Genomic DNA, 19,103 nt, shown 5'->3' on the forward strand with positions numbered 1-19,103 from the left:
TCGCAGCGCGGAGCTGCTGATAGCGCAAAAGCCGCTGCCCCGAGCGGGCACCGTCGCCAGCCCCTTTGGCAGAGAAGTGGAGGGGCGCGGCCTGCGGGTTTGGGAAAGTTGTGTCCCCGCCGGTCACGGAGCGCCGGCCCGCTGCCCGGGCGGGAGGCGGGCACCGCCGCCCACCTGCACCCTGCCCCAGCCGGGATCTCTTCTCCAGCGCCTGCCCGGCGGTCGCCTCTCGTATGCGGGAGAGCTGCCCTGGTTCCCGCTCCGCCAGCACTTTCCCTCCGCCTGCGGTTCTCTTGGTGGTGGGAGCAGCAGGACTCGGCTGTTGGCTGGGGACGGAGGGAGCTCGGTCAGAGCTGTCGCTCCCGCCGGCGGAGGCCTGTGGCGACCGGCACTGTCGTCTGTCCTCTGCACGGGCAGAGGAGGACCGGTGTGCTCCGAGCACGGGCCGCTGGCTCCGCTGCTGCTGTCAGGGCAATTGCCGGATGCACAGCAGGTCTGACACGTTCGCATTGGCGGTGCCGATGTCAAATCCTCTCGTAATGCTGTCAGCGTTGGAAATAGGTCTTTGTGAGAAGCGTGCATCTTATTTTCTCCGTTCCTTTGGAGCCTCAAAAGGGCAAATGTTAAGTGAAAGGGCAAACTAAATGCTAATGGACTTGAGGAAGCATCGTAGTATGGCTCTGTAGTCCTGTCTGGTGGTGTGAGGAGCTGTAACTGCGTGCTGAAGGCATGGCGCAATGTTGTCACGTGAGGGCAAATTAAGGAAGCCACGCGCATTTCAATTCCGTAGCTGCTTCCAAATGCACAGGCACCTCCACTTCAGCTTTGGTGCGTGCGTGGGACATAGCAAGATTATGCTGGTGTCAGTAAGTTAAAAGACCAGCTAGCATACTTGAAACTTGCTGCCCTTGCTGCAGGCTGGGTGGCGTGGTTTGAAGCTTTCCCAGTGCTGAGTCCCCTTTGCACCCCCTTATTTTAATGTTACCAAGACTTGCTGTTAAATGAAGCTGGTCATAGGGTGCGTAAGATTTTTACTGGCTGTTAGGAGCACATGTGAATTGCTTTCTTCTTCCTTGGTCAGTTCTTTTTTCTTCCCCTGACGTACCTCCAGATGATCTTTGCGAGGGCAAAAGCCTTCTCCTGAGGTGCTTTGCCCCGCGGATGTAGCTGCGCTGTGAGAATGTGCAGGCAGCCTCGTCTCCTCCCAAACCTTTTGCTTTTTCGGGGACTCGGCAGCCCCACACAGGCACTGCCGCAGGTGCTTTGTTGGAAGGGAGACGAGTGCCATTTGAGAGGGGGGGAGAGCGCGCCGCGGCCCGGCGCCTGCCCTTCTTTCCCTCTCACAGGGCTCCAGTGGTGGGGTACAGCGCGGTGACAGCTCGTACTGCTGGTGCTCTGCTGGGGTGTTCTTCCTGGCCCTCTTCCGTGAGAAGTCCCGGGTTGGCACACCGGTGATGGATGGAGAGGGACCCATGGCCAGGGGCACCCCAAGGCCTCTTCCTCCCGCCAGGCCCCAGGCACGGCCACAGCACTCAACGCTGCTCTGTGTTCAGATTAAAATGCGTAGCCTACTTTTGCTGTTTCACTTCTCTTCAGTAATTCGGTGGCAGGCGGCTTGCTTTCAGGTCTCAAAACAGAAGCAGGTAGACAGACAGGAAGGTCTGTGTAAACTAATCAAGTGGCTTCTCCTGTGGGATAAAGGGGGAAGGATGGCGCAGGGTGGAAGAATGCGTTATTTTTTTTCCTGAACACCTGGCAGGTCCTCCAAAACAACACTGCTTAGCTTGCAACATTAGTCGTTTGCAAGAGACTGCGTGCAGAGTGTAACTCTGAACTTTTTCCTACTTTGGGTTGCAACTACTCTTCCATTTATTTTGCGTTTCTCTGTGTGAGTGCAAAAGAGTGAGAGAAGGCAAACACTCACGCTGTCTCCGAGGGGGACATCTGTGTTCGTTCGAGTAGTGGCCATACCTGAATCTTGTGTAAATCTACGTAGAGCTGTACAAGTTGGAGTGCAGAAAATACGTAATGGCATCCTTAGCTTCGACTGCCTTCTCCCACGTACAATTCATTGCAAAATTCCGCACACAGAATTTATTAGGAACTTAACCTCAGAGATGCTGGGAGCAGCAGAGGCAGGGAGCGTGTGTTCGCTGGGGATGAAGAGCAGCAACACAAGAAGATGGAGAGGTTGGTGGCTGTGCAGAGGGTGAGTCTCACTGGCGACAGCAGAAATGCCAAGCAGAAAAGGGTGGAAGGGCACTGCTCTGGGGTAGGGTGCTCAGTCCCCAAGAGGGACCTCCTGCTCTTTCTTCAGCGATCCCTTTTCTTCACGGGAAACACGGACGAAGGCTGCTGGCAAAGACATCTTCAGCGTGCACATATTCTGAGCAGAACGCGAGTGAATTTTAGGGAGCTGCTGCCCAGGCTAGAGGAATGTGGGGTTTGTTTCTTTTTCCTGATGAAGAATTGGGACAGGAGGGTTGTAGCTGTTGAGCTGCTCTGCTTGACATTTTCCCCTGTGAGAAAAGGTCGGGGTGGAAGGGAGAGAACAGGCTCTTCTGTGTAAAAAACCCCTTCTTAAATGCCCACGTTTGGGGGGGGGAAGAAAGTGCATTCTGAACAATGAGATATATATTAAGAGTTGGCACGGTTTTCACAACTTTTGGAAGTGCACAGAAGTGCTGTATGCTGTGTGGGGTTTTGTATTTGGCACTTGCTATCTCTGTGCATGTATGAATGGCTGTATACATCGTTTTGGTTTTGCCCAGTGTGAAATTGAGCATGAGGCATGCGAGCTTGCAGCACTTTTATATAAAAGCAGCACTGTGTGACTTACACACATAAATATATTTAATGAAGATGTAGGAGGGAGTCTCGGCATTTTTTTCCCTATTGGTCTACAGTATGCGAAAATACAACTCTCTCTCCAGTCCCACTGGGAGTTTTTCTTGTAAACAAGTTGAAATATGTACTATTTTAGTACACTGTTTTCTGTAAAATTGTTTATTTCTCATTATATATATCTTACAGTAAAGCCTGGATGCTTATAATTAGAGCCCAATAGCCTGAGGCATTTGCACAAGTAGCAGGGAATAATGCCTCCTTGAAGAAGGACTTTGTGCTTGAGATAAACAAAATGGACAGAGAGTGAGAAGGGTTATGATGAGATGACTTGGCCAAGGCCCTGCAGCAGGTGAGTGAGTGGCAGAGGTTGAAGTAAAATCTGGGTCGCAGGCTCCAGACAAGCTGCTGACCTTTGGTAGAGGCACTTCTTCTCACTTTTCATCCTAGAGTGACCTCTATGCAGTTTTCCTGCTCCTACACATAAAAAAAGAGTTCATAGGGTAAATATGTACCACCGTTTCCATAATGAAGTTTTTTTTTTTCCTGACTTTTGTAAGGCAGATTAAGATGAGGCAGACTTGGCTGTATTACTGCTGGATTCTGTATAGTGTGAGTACAGCTCCTTGAAGCTCAACTGAAAATGTATTAAAGTTGTTTTCTGCAGAAGTGGATAGGAGACATACAAGATGTCTAAAGCTTTCTTACGATCATTTTCATAGTGGGGTGAGTCTCTTTTACAATGTCTTACAGGCCCAATTAAATCATCTTCCTTTAAATAGGAAATCCACCATTAACTTTACAAGGTGGGAATTGGGCCCCTATTGTTAATAAAAGCTTTATATGGTAGCCTACGTGTATTCTGAAAGTGAAACTGGAAAATACAGGGAATAAAATACTTGGATGGATTAATAAATGAAGAACATGTCCTTAGAGCTGAACATAGAATTGCTTATTTTGTATTGTTAAAGGTAAATGGATCAGCTAATTTCCTGATACGTATGAGTGGCTCTCCAAGCAGTGTCCAACTGTCTGGTTGCTGGGTACTAGACATCTGAGTAGGAAAAATATGTATTTTAAATTAATCAATGTATTTGTTATGGTTTGTGTGATGTTCTCTGTTAAAAGCATCAATTTGACATTATTGCTTGCAGGAAAAAACTTATAGGGTATTTTACACAGCTTTTGTGTTGGGAGGAAGAATATTTTTTCTGGAGTAATTATACTTGCTGGAAATGGAAACATCTGTAATGTTGTGTATATATAATCTGTTGAGTCTGCTTTGCATCTCAGTTACCAGACAGGGCAACCTGTATGATTTTGAGTTGGAAATAGAGCCCAGCACAACAGCTGTTTTGAAACTCAGTTTGAAGACTGTTGGGGTCTTTTACTTTGTAAGTAAGTTCGCTTGAAGTTTGCAGGTTCCTATGCTCATTTCACTATCCGAAAAGGGGAGGAATGTTTTAGTCCATAAGTTACTGTAAAATTCTTCATTTTTTCATTATTATTTAGACACACGCCTGAAACACACTTAAAAGGGGCTGAGATGTGCAATGTTGTAACTTTCAGGTGCTTCCTTTTTAATTAAAAATGCTACCACCCTGTATTAAAACGTGCTGTATTTTTTCACTGTCCATTTTTGACCAGCTATCAGTATATTCAGTATTTTAAAGGAAACAGTAACTTGAGTTTGTCCAGAGCTGCAGTTTTCACTGCCCAGAGCTACCAGACAGTTTGATTTCCCACATTGTAATGCTCCACCTAACATGGAAAGGGTCAAAAAAATGATTGAAATTATATTGTACAATGCAAAATGGACATTATTTCTGCACTGTTTTTTGGGGGGGGAGGGGGGTAGGCAACAGTGTGTAATTGTTGGGTTTTATTATATTGCACTCATCCAGTTCTATTAAAAACCGCAATGAAGATGCAGTGTTTGTGGTCCCTGGGCCTGCAAAGATGATAGTCATTACTTTGCAGGCTTCAGTACGTCCCGTCCCCAACTTTCTCCAGTGGCTTTATCAAAGCTCTGCAGATGTCCCAGAAAACAGGACTTCAAGGGCTGGATGTACTAGTACAAATGCTTCTTTTCCTTCCTCCCCTGAAAACTGTTTTGATCTTAAATTAAGTTTTTGCAGAGGTGAAGTCATACTTTATTTTCTAATGAAAAGCAGATGAGTGACATTAAAAAAAAAGGAAGAAAGAAAGGATTGAATGAACAAAACGCTGTGGAAGACTTAAAACAGCTCAGCAATTTAAGCCACTGAGGAATGCACATTGCGTATTCGCTGCAAAATACATGCACTGTCAACATCTACAATGGAAGCTTAGTTTTAAAGAGGACCTTTTCGGGTTGGGCTTCCCCTTGGTTAACAGAACATTTATGGCGATTCTGGTGTTTTGTAGAGAGATTAACAAAAAACCCCACCCGACTAGTTGTTTGAGAAAGGTCTCTGGAATAATTTGAACAATACAAATTAACAGCTGCTTCAAAAAGATCGAGCAAGGAAATACTACTGAGGGCAGAAAAAATCTGCCGTTTAGCATGCTGTTTTTATTCTTCTGTGGGTGGGTTGATACTTATTTTTGGCAGTTTAACTGAGTTGTTATCACGATCCGTACATCTGTTTGCATCTTTGCTGTTAATTATTGTGTGACACTAAAGTTTGTGTAGTTACTCACTGTTTATAGTTTTTAGGCTTGATAGTAAACACTATGTGGTGAGCTTCTGTGAAATACTGCTTCCACTCGGAGAAAAAATTCTCAAAAAGCTTGTGCCTAGTTTGAGGGGTTTTTTTTTGGACGTGTCATCGTGGTATGATTTAAGGCAATTAATAATAAGCATGATATTATGTCAGTAATTTACAGTGTTGAACATTTGTCTGGACAGCTGCAGGGGAAGGATCAAATCTTACTTCCCTAAAATAACATTCAATCAATTTTTGTTTGAGAACTTTTTTTACAATTGTCTCCTGAATTTTCTTTGGCAATAGTCTCATTTTCTGACAGTTTTTTCCATGACAGTTTCCCTATCCTTGTCTTAACTGCAAAAACTTTCATGGCAACGTTGCCTCTCCCACAAAGCAAGTGTGGATAGCTTCTTTGGCATTGGTTTCGTCTAGCTCAAAACGCTAATTGACAGTGGGGTTTCACATCATCTCACAGATGTTAAAAGTCCCCGCACCAGAGCAATTCTTCGTTCGCGGGTGTCACTCAATCACTGATCTCTCTTTCTAGTCATTAAACTTTAAGAGGTGCTGTAGGTCTGGATAACAAACAAAAGTAAAACTGGCTCAACGCCTGTGAAACTGTAAGAGACGGTTTCTGCTGTAAAATAACATTAGGCTTTCTTCACTTCTCTGCCAATCGTATTACTCATAGAAAACATGATAGAGAAATAACATAAAATTCACCATAAACCCATCCAGACTGCATTTTATGAGACTTGAAAAAAAAAAAAAAGTTTTAATCTTCCCCCCATTTCATGCTGAAGCCTCCCCGATGCCACATGATAAATACATGGGGCGGCAGGCAGCCTGCACCCACGCAGTGAGTTTGGAGAGCCAGGGGGTTCGGTTCCCTTCCCAAGCGAAGCCTGTGGAAGTGCTTTTGCTGGGCACTCGCAGGTGGATTTCTGAGTCATCTTGGTGGTGGCTCCAGCTGCTGAAAATGCAACTCGTACCCGTCGGTGCCTGCCAGACTGCCCTGGGCGCAGGCAGAGGCCGTGGCACCTGGGGCCAGCAGCCCAGCCGGATAAATACTTGAGTGTTAGAGATGGTAAAAACATCATGTGGTGCTCAGTAAACTGCAGGCAGCGGTTTTCTTGGTGCTCAGGTTGCTGAATATTGAAATTAGTTTGGAAGAACAATTTACCATCAATCTACAAAGCTGTCAGTCTTAGGAGCTGTCAAGCTGTGAGCCTTTCTGCTTCTCCTGGGTGCTTCTTCCTTAGGTAAGATGGGATTTTGAAATATAAAAGGAAAATGAAATAGGTTCCTGAAATAGATTGCATTAAGTATATTCAGAATTGGTTTTGAAAAATGACACATTAGTGCTGGATATATTAACATCACAATTTTTCCTACTAAGGTTGTTTCAGTCATAAATATTATGCAGCAGTTGGCAGCGTTTCCTCACTGAGGTCTTGGCACTGCAAATTCATGAATATCTTGTTACAGCTCAGTGCACAGATATCTCTGAACAGTAGAAAAGCATGCTTTCCTTCCTATTAGATCTTCAAATAGGAGCGTGAATGGTGTTGGAAGTACTTTACCATCAAAATGACTAAGATCTTTTGCATATGCAGAAGAAAACCCCCTTCTGTAAAGCTGCTCTTTGGATAACTAGAATCGGGACCTTGAACATCTGAGCAATTTGAGATATGATTACCAAAGTCACAACCTCTCCCTTCATGGTCACCCGTTGTAGCTGCAGTCTATTGGTGGTGTTTCACACTCAGTGAGCGTAAATAAACTTGCCAGGGTAAGCAGCGGGTTGCATTGGTAATGTCACTGTGTCGCTGTCTTTGGCAGCCGTTGCTTTTGTGGCCAAGCTTTGCTTTGGACAGCTTTCTCCAATAGTGCAGTTATTGTTCGCTTATTTCAGTATTTAGTTAACCCTGCTTGGGTTGTCATAGGCTTGGTTTTAGTTGCATGATTCCTTGTTGCTGGTATAGCTGCTAAGGCAGTGATAAGTGTTGCCTGTTAGGTAACCTGTTTTAAATCGTTAAAACGGTGTCGGTGGCAGGATCTGTACATGTTGATATACCAGTAGATGTTTGAATACTTGTTTCTCTAGAGTGAGGGCTTTCTGTAAAGGAATTAGCCGGAGTTTGTGTATGTATTTTTCTGAGCACAGTTTGCTTACCAGAACTGTGTTAATCTCTCTGTTTGGGGTAGTGCTCTATTTCTGATTATTTCTAGAAAATAAAGTCTAGCTGTGTGGTAGATAAAAAAGCAAAACCAAACAAAGCAACGGCGACAAAACACCCCAAAAATGCCCCCCACAACATCGAAACAAACCAAACCCCCAACTTGTAATTAATAATATTACTTCTTACCGCTTTTGAAGTAGCGCGGTTTCAGCAAGTTCCTGTGTTTTCCGGTGTTGATCGATATCCCTTTGCTTTGGTTTCAGGCCGAGGAATCCTGTAAATGCAATGGCTGGAAGAACCCCAACCCGCCTCCCACGCCGCCGCGGGCAGAGCTGCAGCAGGCGGCCGTCAGCCTCGCTGAGCCCTGCCGCAGCTGCAGCCACGCGCTGGGTAAGCTTTTGCCTTTCTCCTGCAGTCCGCGTGCCCGTGCCCAGAAATCTCTGCTCTTGCCCGGCGGGAGTCAAGATGCCACGCCAAGACCTAGAAATGGGGGTTACGATTGGACATAGATGTCAGTAACTTAGATTAAAATATGTCGAAATATCCTGAAATGAGTTTTGGAGGAATCGAACTAAGGTACAACTTCTAACAATCCAGATGTTCTAAGTTGGTAATGTGCAAAAGTGCTGTTAAGCTACCCATAACAATTTTAATACTTTGTGTAACATATGCATTAACCTCACATGGGTTTATCTGTAGGCTGCCTTAGTTACAACGTGAAGGACTCTCTCCTGTAGGCTGTGTTATGTTTTCTTACTATAGAATAAAATATAAAATATTCTTGAACATTGCTAAAGCAGGTACTCTTGCCTACCAAAAGAACCTGGCCTTTTCTGTGTCACAGAAAATAATACTGGGGTTGTACATCTTAGTATTATCTAAGTTATTGTGCAGACAGCTTGCATATCTTGGAAGCAACAGCCCAAAATCCACTTTAAATACTGTTGTGGGGTTTGTTTTGTTTTTTGGTTTTTTTTTCAGACTAATAATAAATAATGATTTGTTACCCACTGTTGTGGTTTAACCCCAGCCAGCAACTAAGCACCACGCAGCTGCTCACTCGCTCCCCTCCTACTCAGTGGGGTGGGGGAGACAATCGGGGAAAAAAAGTAAGACTCGTGGGATGAGATAAGAACAGTTTAATAGAACAGAAAGGAAGAAACTAATAATGATAATGATAATAATAATAACAATAATAAAATGACAATAATAATAATAAAAGGATTGGAATATACAAAACAAGAGATGCACAGTGCAATGGCTCACCACCCGCCGACCGATGCCCAGTCAGTTCCCAAGCAGCGATCTGCACCACAGGCCAAGTCCTCCCAGTTTATATACTGGGCATGACATCACATGGTATGGAATACCCCTTTGGCCAGTTTGGGTCAGCTGCCCTGGCTGTGTCCCCTCCCAGCTTCTTGTGCCCCTCCAGCCTTCTTGCTGTCTGGGCATGAGAAGCTGAAAAATCCTTGACTTAGTCTAAACACTGCTGAGCAACAACTGAAAACATCAGTGTATTATCGACATTCTTCTCATACTGAATCCAAAACATAACACTATACCAGCTACCAGAAAGAAAATTAACTCTATCCCAGCCGAAACCAGAACACCCACATAGCCTGAAAGAGTGGTGAATCACTGTATTATTTTTTTAAGAATTTATGCTTATCCAAAATAAAAACTGATGACTTTTTCTGTATAAGTTAGCAAATATTGAATAAAAATTGAGCTAAAATAAAATTCAGAACTAGTTGAAAAGAAGCAGTTGCTATTTTTTTGTTGATGTCCAAAACTTAGGACAGTGAAATAAGAGAAAGGAAATCTAAAACCTTTACAACAGATCATTTATTTTTTTTACTTTTGAAAATAATCTGTACTTTGTGTGGAATACTTTTTTTTTTAAATTGGGATTTATTTCCATTTCTGCTCTCTTTTCTTTTTATGCTGTCATTACATTTTATCTATTTCTGGGCTTCTCAGCAGATTTCTTTCCTTTCCTGATAGCCCAAATCTCTGGGTTTGCTTGGAGAAGATTAACAAGTACATAGTATCACAGAAAGTTTGGCCGCTTTAGCCAAGGTAGTTTCAACCTTTCATCATGCAGCTTCTCTGTGCTGCTTTTGGTTATGCAGTTAGGGTAGCTTGTATTACCCATCCCTTTCATTCCTGGCCTTTGAAGAAAGAGTTTTGGGGGGGGGGGCAGTTTGGTTGGGTTTTTTTTCTCTTTTTTGATCCTATGAGATGTGTCTGTCAGTTCCCTGTTCTTCAGCAGAATTTGTGCATGGCTATGTATTTTGTAGAAAAACTCTGCTCTTCTAAAGGCTGAGACTGTTTTTGGTCTATTAAAAATCTAAAATCGCTCGTTAGCTAGGGAACCAAGAAAAAACAGTACTGTAAAACCAGTACCAGTGAAATTGTACCTTATGGGGCAAACTGTATTTTTATTTATTGCTGTTTTTAGAAAAGGTAAAGTTTCTTATTCTGATGGCTGCAGCTAATGACTGAAATGAGTTGCTGTCTGCTTCCTCATACTACTGGCAAAAAAAAGTCTTTCAGCACTGTTTTCCAAGATAATTTTCCTATTCATCTCCTCTAAATTAGTATGTTCGTGCTGAATGCCTTTAAAACCAGACTGACCACAAGTTGTGCAGGCTTCAGGTCATCACCTGCGCTGCGTTTTCTCTTCCTCGGAGAGCTGCTGAAATAGCTATGTAGAAATTCCTGTACTGGTTAAAGCCAGACCTGATGTAAAATGGAGGATATTAGGGTTTTTTGCCTTTTTTTATTTATTATTTTCTTCCAAAGGTAATCCTAGACATTAGTCTTGCTTGAGATGTCTCTTTTTGGGGGTGTGGTTCAATCTTCCAGCCAGTGCATTTTTGGTGCGTAAATCTGTCTGGTGGTGCATATTAGCTTATCGAGCTTATTTCTGTCTACTTACCTACAACTTCTGTTCTTCTATTTGTGGCTCAGCCCCACAGCGAGGCTCAGTACTGGGTTTTTAATGAATATTTCTTTTATTTGGGTGGTGTATTGGGTCACTATCATAACAGTGTGAAGTGGTGACCGAATTGGGTGCTGGGAGAATTCATTATCCACCAGCCTCAAGACCAGGTGTTATGTAGTCAGAGGCTCTTTTCTATTTTATATTGGATTGGTTTCACAGGGTGCATTTTCCTGTTGGTAAACATTTTCAGTTTTGAGTCACTTTTAAATCTAGTTAATTTATGTGTTAGTACACTATATACACACTCAGTCTCTCTTTTTTCCCCAGCACTGTCTTCAGTTCCTGCTACGTACCTTCATGTAGCGTATTTGGGTATTTCTTGGTTTGCCTGTCCTACATGCATTACTAGTGTTTTTATGTACAGACTGACTTTGAGATAGACTGTGGACACGTTCCTCATTAATCTGTTTTCTCACTGCTCCTAATTCATACATGAAAGTACTTGCTTATTGAAGTTGCACAACTAAAATAATTAACTTGCTATTTTTCAGGTCTTCGTGTCACTGAATTGGCCTTGCTCTTTCTGTTTGCTTTCTTCTGCACGCTGTAGCAACCTATACTTGTGATTTTTTTTATTTTTTTATTTTGCAATTACTTTTTTGCAAGTGTAACAGCAGCCGAGGAAGGGTGTACCAGTTGGGCAATGTGGACGAATGGGACTGTGTAACTCTAGTCAAGAGTAACGCGGTATTTGATGTCAGTGTACTAAAGCTTTGATTTTAATAAAAGGCTTACTAATGACCACAAGAATTTGGGAATGGGCTGTGAATATCTGAAGAAAGATAGTTTGTTGGCCTGGTGTACAAACATTGGTGACTCTACAGTAAATGGTAACTGGTAGTAAATACATGCTGGTAATACACTTATGTTACTTTTAGATTCACCGTATGGGTAATAATTCTCTAGTTTAATATAATGTTTAAATATGGCCACTAAGTAGTCAAGGTAACTTTCAGTATTTTTATGGAAACTGTGTGGAAATGGCTTCTTATGCTGATGTTTTAGTCATTTGTTAGTTGAGTGCAAGGTTTCTTTAGTATTTTATCAATTTTTAATGAAGTGCTCATCTAGGAGGGTATTTATTACTTTTACAGGATCAGAACAGACAGCTGGGAATATTAAACCTTCATATCTGGCTTAAGGACAGAAATGAAACAGTTTTATTCTGCCCAGAAAGCTGAATATTTGTTCTTAAAGAAAGCTCATGATGGCCATTCCCCTTTCAGTTATGAGCATATGCTCAGAACTTAAGACACTATATTATAAATGTTCATTTAAGTGGAAACAATTGCTGGCATCTTTTTAATGTTCTGAGCTACGGTGTCCTTTTTACTTGAAGCTGCACAAATTTATTGAATTTAAATGTTTTGGCAGGTGTCATACCAAACTTCCCAAAACAAACCATCTTTGCTGGCTGGCCGATAAATATGATCATTTTAAAGTCAAGTGTTATTTTTCCCCACGTCCTCCCCCACTAAGGAATCAGATTTATGTTGAAAATTTCTCACCAGTCCTAATCACATTGGCATATCTAAGAAGTAAATATTGATAAATGTTATTAAAATACAGAAAAATTAATATGCCTAACCTTTTAAATACTTTTCCTTTTCTTTTAATGGGTATTTTCTGTCCTTTCAGTGGAAATGATATGCTTACCATGTACATTGGGCTGGAGTCAGCGAAGATCATTGCTTTTTGTAATGCAAATACCTTCTTTCTGGGAATTGACTGTTTTAAATTGCCTTCTCTCTTCCCAGGGCCAGTTGTTCAAACCAGCTTGAAATGAATGTCCTGCTTCATGCATGCAAACCTCAAGCTTTTGAAAATTACAGATGTGGAACTGTATTTACCTTTGGAGATGATAAAAGGGAGTTTTTCACTTGGAAATTAGGATACGTTGAAAGATGCTTTTTTGTAAACTTCTGAACAAATAAGCATGTACAATCTGCCAAAGCTTTGTTAATATAGTGTGCACAAAGCACAGTTTGACCTTAGATGATGTGAAAGTAAGAGACTTAGCCAGTAATGCCCAGTTTAAAACAAAAAGCCTATTTATGGCGCTGGGTTTTTTTTGTTGGGTTTTTTTTTTTTTTACTCTTCACAGGATAAGGTGGTACTTCCATCAACACCTGGATTACCTAATTTATGGGAATTACGGATTTATTTTCTTTAGTCAAGAAACCTTGTCTCAAAAGCATAGGTGTTCGATAAAAATGTACATAGTTAGTTTTATATTGCAACTTATTAATACAGACAGGATTTGTGTGGTCTGTTGTAATGTTAACAGACGCTGTGATTCCAACCAGCCGTTGTTTGTCTGCTGTGGGAATTACCACCCCTGGACTACCTTTACAAATTGCTCTGATGTGACACATATTTCAGTTACCTCTGATAAGATATTCTGTTTAAATAGGTTATTACAGGATCAGTGCCTTTACTATTACGGCTTAGTTTGAGATATCCTGGGGAATACTAGTGCTGTTGGCTCTCTCAGTAGGCTTTTTACAGGTTTGGGTTTTTATTTCGTTTAGCTGCTCATGTTTCTCACCTGGAGAATGTGTCTGAAGAAGAAATGAATAGGCTCCTGGGGATTGTGTTGGATGTGGAGTATCTGTTCACCTGTGTCCACAAGGAAGAAGATGCAGACACCAAGCAAGTTTATTTCTACCTATTCAAAGTAAGCTGAACTTGTGTGGTATCTTCTCAGGTTTTTCACTCTCTCACACATAAGCCAATTCCACTGCCCCTCATGCATGTATTGGCTTCATCTGGTGAGACTTTTTTTCTCTAGTGTGACGCTCTAGTGGCTAACTATGGACTAGACATTCTGGTACTTGCAATGTACCGTGTCTTACTCCAAAAGTCATCCAGCTGATTGAGGAGTTGACCCCGAGTCCCATCTAAAAACTGCGCAACTTGCAAGCCTTAACCTCTTCACTTACACATTGGGAAGAGTCAGTTGACATAAATGCTAATTTAGCTGCCTGCATTTGCTCAGAGAAGCCTCTTACACGCATTTCAAAGAAGGTGAATTCACAGTGAAGTTTAGTAGCTATAAATTTAGATGACTAAACAAACCGATATATAGCCAGGAGATTTTCAACATTGCAGTGTGTTGTGCACCTGTGACTTCCATTGACCCTATGTATGCAAGTATGCTAATTTAAAAAAATTTGTGTATTTTTAACAGCTTTTGAGGAAGTGCATTTTACAGATGGGAAAACCTGTAGTAGAAGGATCTTTGGAAAGTCCTCCATTTGAGACACCTAGCATTGAACAGGTAAACAGTCAACACATGGGTTTGGTTGGTGTGCTTGTTTTCTCTTATTTGGTAGGGTTTTGGGGGTTTGGTTGGTTTGTTTTGGGTTTTGTTTTTTTTCTTTTTCTTTTTTTTTGTATTTTGTAAATATAGGCACTGGTTTTGAAAACATGGCATTTTAGGCAGTTTGCAGATGTTCCTCTGTATTACTTAGGACAAAGTAGGGGACTGTAGGAGACTTTTGCTGCTGCTTCTCCTTTAGTGTTGGTACAATAGTTACATTATTTGACTTCTCTCATCATTCATCTTAGGCTTTAATGAAACTGACTTTTATTGTGGTTTTAGAGAATTAACTTAAAATACTGCTTTTATGTGCGGCAGTTCTAATCTTTCTTTGTTTGAAGTGATGAAAAATGCTGTTGAAGTTTTGAAATCCAATATTAAAATGACACTTGTCTTCTGTAAATCAGTGAAAATGTTACAATCCAATTCAGTGAGATCATAGCCTTTTCTTTCAAAGGGTACACAACAAAAAACAAAGCCAAAACCAAAGAATAACTGAGGCTTTTGTAACTCTCAATGGATAAAGAACATATGACAAATTCAGATTTTGATTAAGCAAGCTCCTGAGAATGCACTTTTGGCACACAAGTGGGCCCATTAGCTCCAGTGAGACTATGCGGAGGCTCACATACCTCCCTGAAACAGGAGCTCAATGTTTTCCCATCAGTGCATGAATGGATGCTCTACTGTTAAACAGGATATTTTAAATATGAAGACTGTTATGTGTAGTAATTATTTCCTTGCAACTCTCACTTCTTACAATTTAGGAAAATCAAAACACTTTCTTGCTGAATTTCTGGGAAGTCTTCACCTTAAGTTCTCCTTTAGTTTGAGTATAAACAAAGAATAAGTGTATGTAACCTCCATACTAAAAAGGTTTTGTACAATATAATTTTTTGTCACATTCTTCATACTGTTCAATTTGCTGAAGAAAGTAAATCATAGAGATGAAGCAGTAATTCTTCTTACAGTTTGTTTTAAAATAATTTTCCCTTAAAATAGACCGATATTTTCAGTTCTGTTTTTAGCAGTTCAGTAACTCAATCACACAAAATTATTATTGTAAAAATAAAGAAGTATTATAATTGATTTAAAATAGATATGTATTGCAGCACTTTTAGTCACACACTTTGACTGTCTTTAGTAGGTTTTTTTAAAGTGGACAGTATACAAAGTGCAATGAGGGGATGTACTTCTGAAATATTGGCACTTCTTAAAGAAATAATGTGATGTGTAGACACAAACTTAACTGGAAGTGCACAAGCCCTAGTCTACTATTGTCATGGTTTAGTGTCAGCCAGCAGCTGAGCACCACGCAGCCACTCACTCACTTCCCTCCCACCCAGCGGGATGGGGGAGACAATCGGGGAAAAAAATAAGTAAAACTCATGGGATGAGATAAGAACAGTTTAACAGAATAGAAAGGAAGAAACTAATAATGATAATGATAATAATAATAACAATAATGAAATGACAATAATAATAATAAAAGGATTGGAATATACAAAACAAGTGATGCACAGTGCAATGGCTCACCACCCGCCGACCGATGCCCAGTGAGTTCCCAAGCAGCGATCTGCGCCACAGGCCAACTCCTGCCAGTTTATATACTGGGCATGACGTCCCATGGTATGGAATACCCCTTTGGCCAGTTTGGGTCAGGTGCCCTGGCTGTGTCCCCTCCCAGCTTCTTGTGCCCCTCCAGCCTTCTTGCTGTCTGGGCATGAGAAGCTGAAAAATCCTTGACTTAGTCTAAACACTACTGAGCAACAACTGAAAACATCAGTGTATTATTGACATTCTTCTCATACTGAATCCAAAACATAACACTATACCAGCTACCAGAAAGAAAATTAACTCTATCCCAGCCGAAACCAGGACAACTATTGAAAAGCAGCTGGAGAGGTGATACTTCATGTACAGAGGAAATAAGTCATGCAGCATGGTTGTCAGCAAAATTGTGCGTATGTGAGCATATAGAAGAAAGCCTACTGGATTTTCTCTGTTCCCTGCCAAAGTTTTTCACTTTGAGAAGCAAGGAAAAATAAAGAATTTTCCATCTGTCCCTTTAAGTCAGCTGTTGGAGGTAGATAGAATAAAAACATCTGGATGTATCTGCTCCTGTGTACAGGGGAACCAGCTTATGGCAGCTACATGAGTAACTGGGCAAGGAGTTAATGGTCTCTGGTTTTTGTTTTCTTTCCCATGTAGTGCAAGTTCAGGGTTAATAAACGTAAAATGAGGAATGTTCGAGGACACTCCAACAAAAATTATGGCAAAATAATTAAACATAATTTTCTTCTGTTTCAAGGGTGTGAATAATTTTGTGCAGTACAAATTTAGCCACTTACCCTCAAAGGAAAGGCAAACAATAGTGGAACTGGCTAAAATGTTTCTGAACCGCATTAACTACTGGCACCTGGAGACACCTTCTCAGCGCAGACTAAGATCACCCAATGACGATATTGCGGGGTATAAAGTGAATTATACCAGGTAACGCTGCTTTTGCTTGTTACAAGTCTTGCTTACAAATGTGGCAGGTACACGCTTCAGGAATACACCAGTACCTGTACGCTGTAGGTGCACTTCGTGAATTTTTGCAGTCACAGAGTTTATATGAAAACCTGAGGATTTTAGTGAGATTATATCAGAGTTTCGCATGCATCCCTGTGTTTTGAGAGGTGTGCTTTATCAGCCAAGAACAGGGAGTAGAGGTTGTGAACATCTGTCTCTACCAATGCTTGTGCACGTCCTGTGTTTGCAAAGTTGCTCTCAGTCTTCTTAAGATATGAGCCTCATCATGTAAGATCCTTATTTAATCTACTAAAAATTTAGGCAATTTGTTATTCAACTTAGAAAGAAGATAACATTAACCATTGTGAAGCGTCACAGTTTGAAAAAAAATTGGAAGGTTTGAAAAATTAAAATAATTTTGTAAGTGTTTGAATGCTAAATGGTGAATAGATATTATTAGGTTCCTTAAAATAATAGTTTTCGTTATGACCTTTTAAGACGTTGTCAGAATTCAAAGGGATAACTTAGTCACTGGGGGAAGAAGAGCTGGGATAAAAAGCCGTGTCCCTTTTGATTTCGCTTTTCTAACAGCAGCGCAGTGCCTTTGTCAGTTAGCAGGGTTAAGGTTCCTGCTGGTGCGGGCAGCAGTTAACGTGCTGCCGGTGAGCGCAGGCAGCGGTTAGCCTGTCTCTCTCTGTCAGCGCCCCTGCTCCCGGGAGCTGCCCGGGACGCTCCTCCTGGCTGAGGGTGATCCCCGCCTTCTGCCCGCTTTCCTGGGGACCTTTCCCCTGGCAAGCCTCGGCTCTGTGAAGGGAGAACAGCAAACCTTGGCGTGAGTTGAGAGCGTGGCTGGTGACGCAGCAGACTGTGCTGCGTCTGTGTCCGACCAGGATGCTCTCGGATGACCGGCCACCTCGAAGAACCACCTGGCGTAAAGGACAGTTACTGATAATCCATGGGGCTCCTAACACCATGTTTGGTGGCTCTTTGACCTCCAGTTGTTTGTGATACTGGTGTCAGGGTTGACTGGAGTCAATTTGTATTAGGAATCGATAGCTAGCATTGGCTCTGGTTGGTGCCTTTTGCTGTAAATCATTTTGTCACTTGTGGCTTCTCAGACCTCCCTGCCGGCAGTCCCTAAGGTTCCCTCCGACCCAAAGTGCCACCTCTCCATCTGGTCTAACCTGTCGTGAGCTTCTCCGCTCCACAGTGTTGGAGGCACTGCTCGGGGTGCTGAGGAAGCCGCTGTGCGCCATGGTGCACCTCCTGAATTCTTCCAGTCACCGACACTGAAAACCTGGTGATCTGAGTGAAACCGTATCAGTTCCACGCGCATCCTTGTGTTTTGAGAGGTGTGCTTTGTCAGCGAAGAACAGGGAGTGGAGGCCTGCGAACAACTGTATCTCACAACCCTTTTGCAACTCTTGTGTTTGCAAGGATTAAGACACAAGAGTTTGGGGGAGGATTTTAGACAGGCTGTACTTTGGGTCTGGATGAGAAAACCCATGCAGGATCCAGCACAGTCTGTTTGCGTCCAATTCTTAACATTTTGTTTTCATTGTTGAAGCTTTCATAATGGTTGTGGTCTGATTCTGCTAAAGCTACAGGTACCATTGACTGTTCACTTACAAGCAGACACTGAAATCTTGTTTATAAAATTAACAGATATCATGACCTACGTAGTCAGTGTACTCCTGATTTACTTCTTCAGTACCATGATCCCTTTTCCAAGATGAGTAACATGACATGCTATATTTTCATATGTATTTCTTAATGCAAAACTCATTACAGAGGGAGTTACTGGTAAATGAAAGAGTATCAAGACAGGGTGTAATGGGAAGAAGCCAGCTGATGGGAAACCAGAGTGGGAGTCCAGTTGGATTGGGGTGGAGCTAGTTAAAGGTGTCACCCTTTTTGCGTCTATGTGGGGAAATGTAGAAGTTTAAACAGGGGAAAATGGACCAGGCTAAGGGTCTTTGGAGTCGCAGGCAGGAGATGTGGGTGGCTGAATGAATGAGCTGTGGAGAGAATCCCTGACATCGACATGAATTTTATGTGATCTATGATTATTGTCTGGAACAAGAACACTTTGCTGAAGCTAGACTGCAGAGAAAAAGAATATATGGAGACTTAAAAGTACTTGGCTGTCATTTCTTTAAAAAACTGGGCAATATAAACGCTGTTTAACTCTGTCCAGAGTTGATGTGGGACTGATTTATATGTTCATATAGCTCTCAGCTGCATTATAAATGATGTGGGTAGTGGTTTTATTGCATTAATTCATATGTTAGATGGTGATAATTATCTGGCTTTTTTCCCCTTTACAGGTGGCTTTGTTATTGCAATGTCCCTCAGTTCTGTGACAGTCTACCTCGGTATGAAACCACCCAGGTTTTCGGTAGGACATTGCTTCGCTCCGTTTTTACTGTAATGAGACGGCAACTGCTGGAGCAGGCCAGGCAAGAAAAAGACAAGCTTCCTCAAGAGAAACGAACACTAATCCTCACCCATTTTCCAAAGTAAGGGGTCGCAATGTGCCT

At 42.0% G+C, this 19,103-nt stretch overlaps 1 protein-coding gene across 1 annotated transcript in view; it reads left to right on the forward strand.

Moving 5' to 3' along the window:
- KAT2B (K(lysine) acetyltransferase 2B) overlaps positions 1 to 19,103 on the forward strand; it is a 50,459-nt gene that overhangs the window by 6,846 nt on the left and 24,510 nt on the right. The window contains exons 4-8 of the mRNA XM_010585912.1: positions 7,981 to 8,107; positions 13,259 to 13,404; positions 13,918 to 14,007; positions 16,361 to 16,542; positions 18,891 to 19,082. Coding sequence (XP_010584214.1) covers positions 7,981 to 8,107; positions 13,259 to 13,404; positions 13,918 to 14,007; positions 16,361 to 16,542; positions 18,891 to 19,082 — 737 coding nt within the window. The remainder of the gene's footprint in view (positions 1 to 7,980; positions 8,108 to 13,258; positions 13,405 to 13,917; positions 14,008 to 16,360; positions 16,543 to 18,890; positions 19,083 to 19,103) is intronic.

The sequence above is a fragment of the Haliaeetus leucocephalus genome, unplaced genomic scaffold (assembly GCF_000737465.1).
Source record: "Haliaeetus leucocephalus isolate CR32 unplaced genomic scaffold, Haliaeetus_leucocephalus-4.0 Scaffold135, whole genome shotgun sequence".
NCBI classification, from domain to species: domain Eukaryota; kingdom Metazoa; phylum Chordata; class Aves; order Accipitriformes; family Accipitridae; genus Haliaeetus; species Haliaeetus leucocephalus.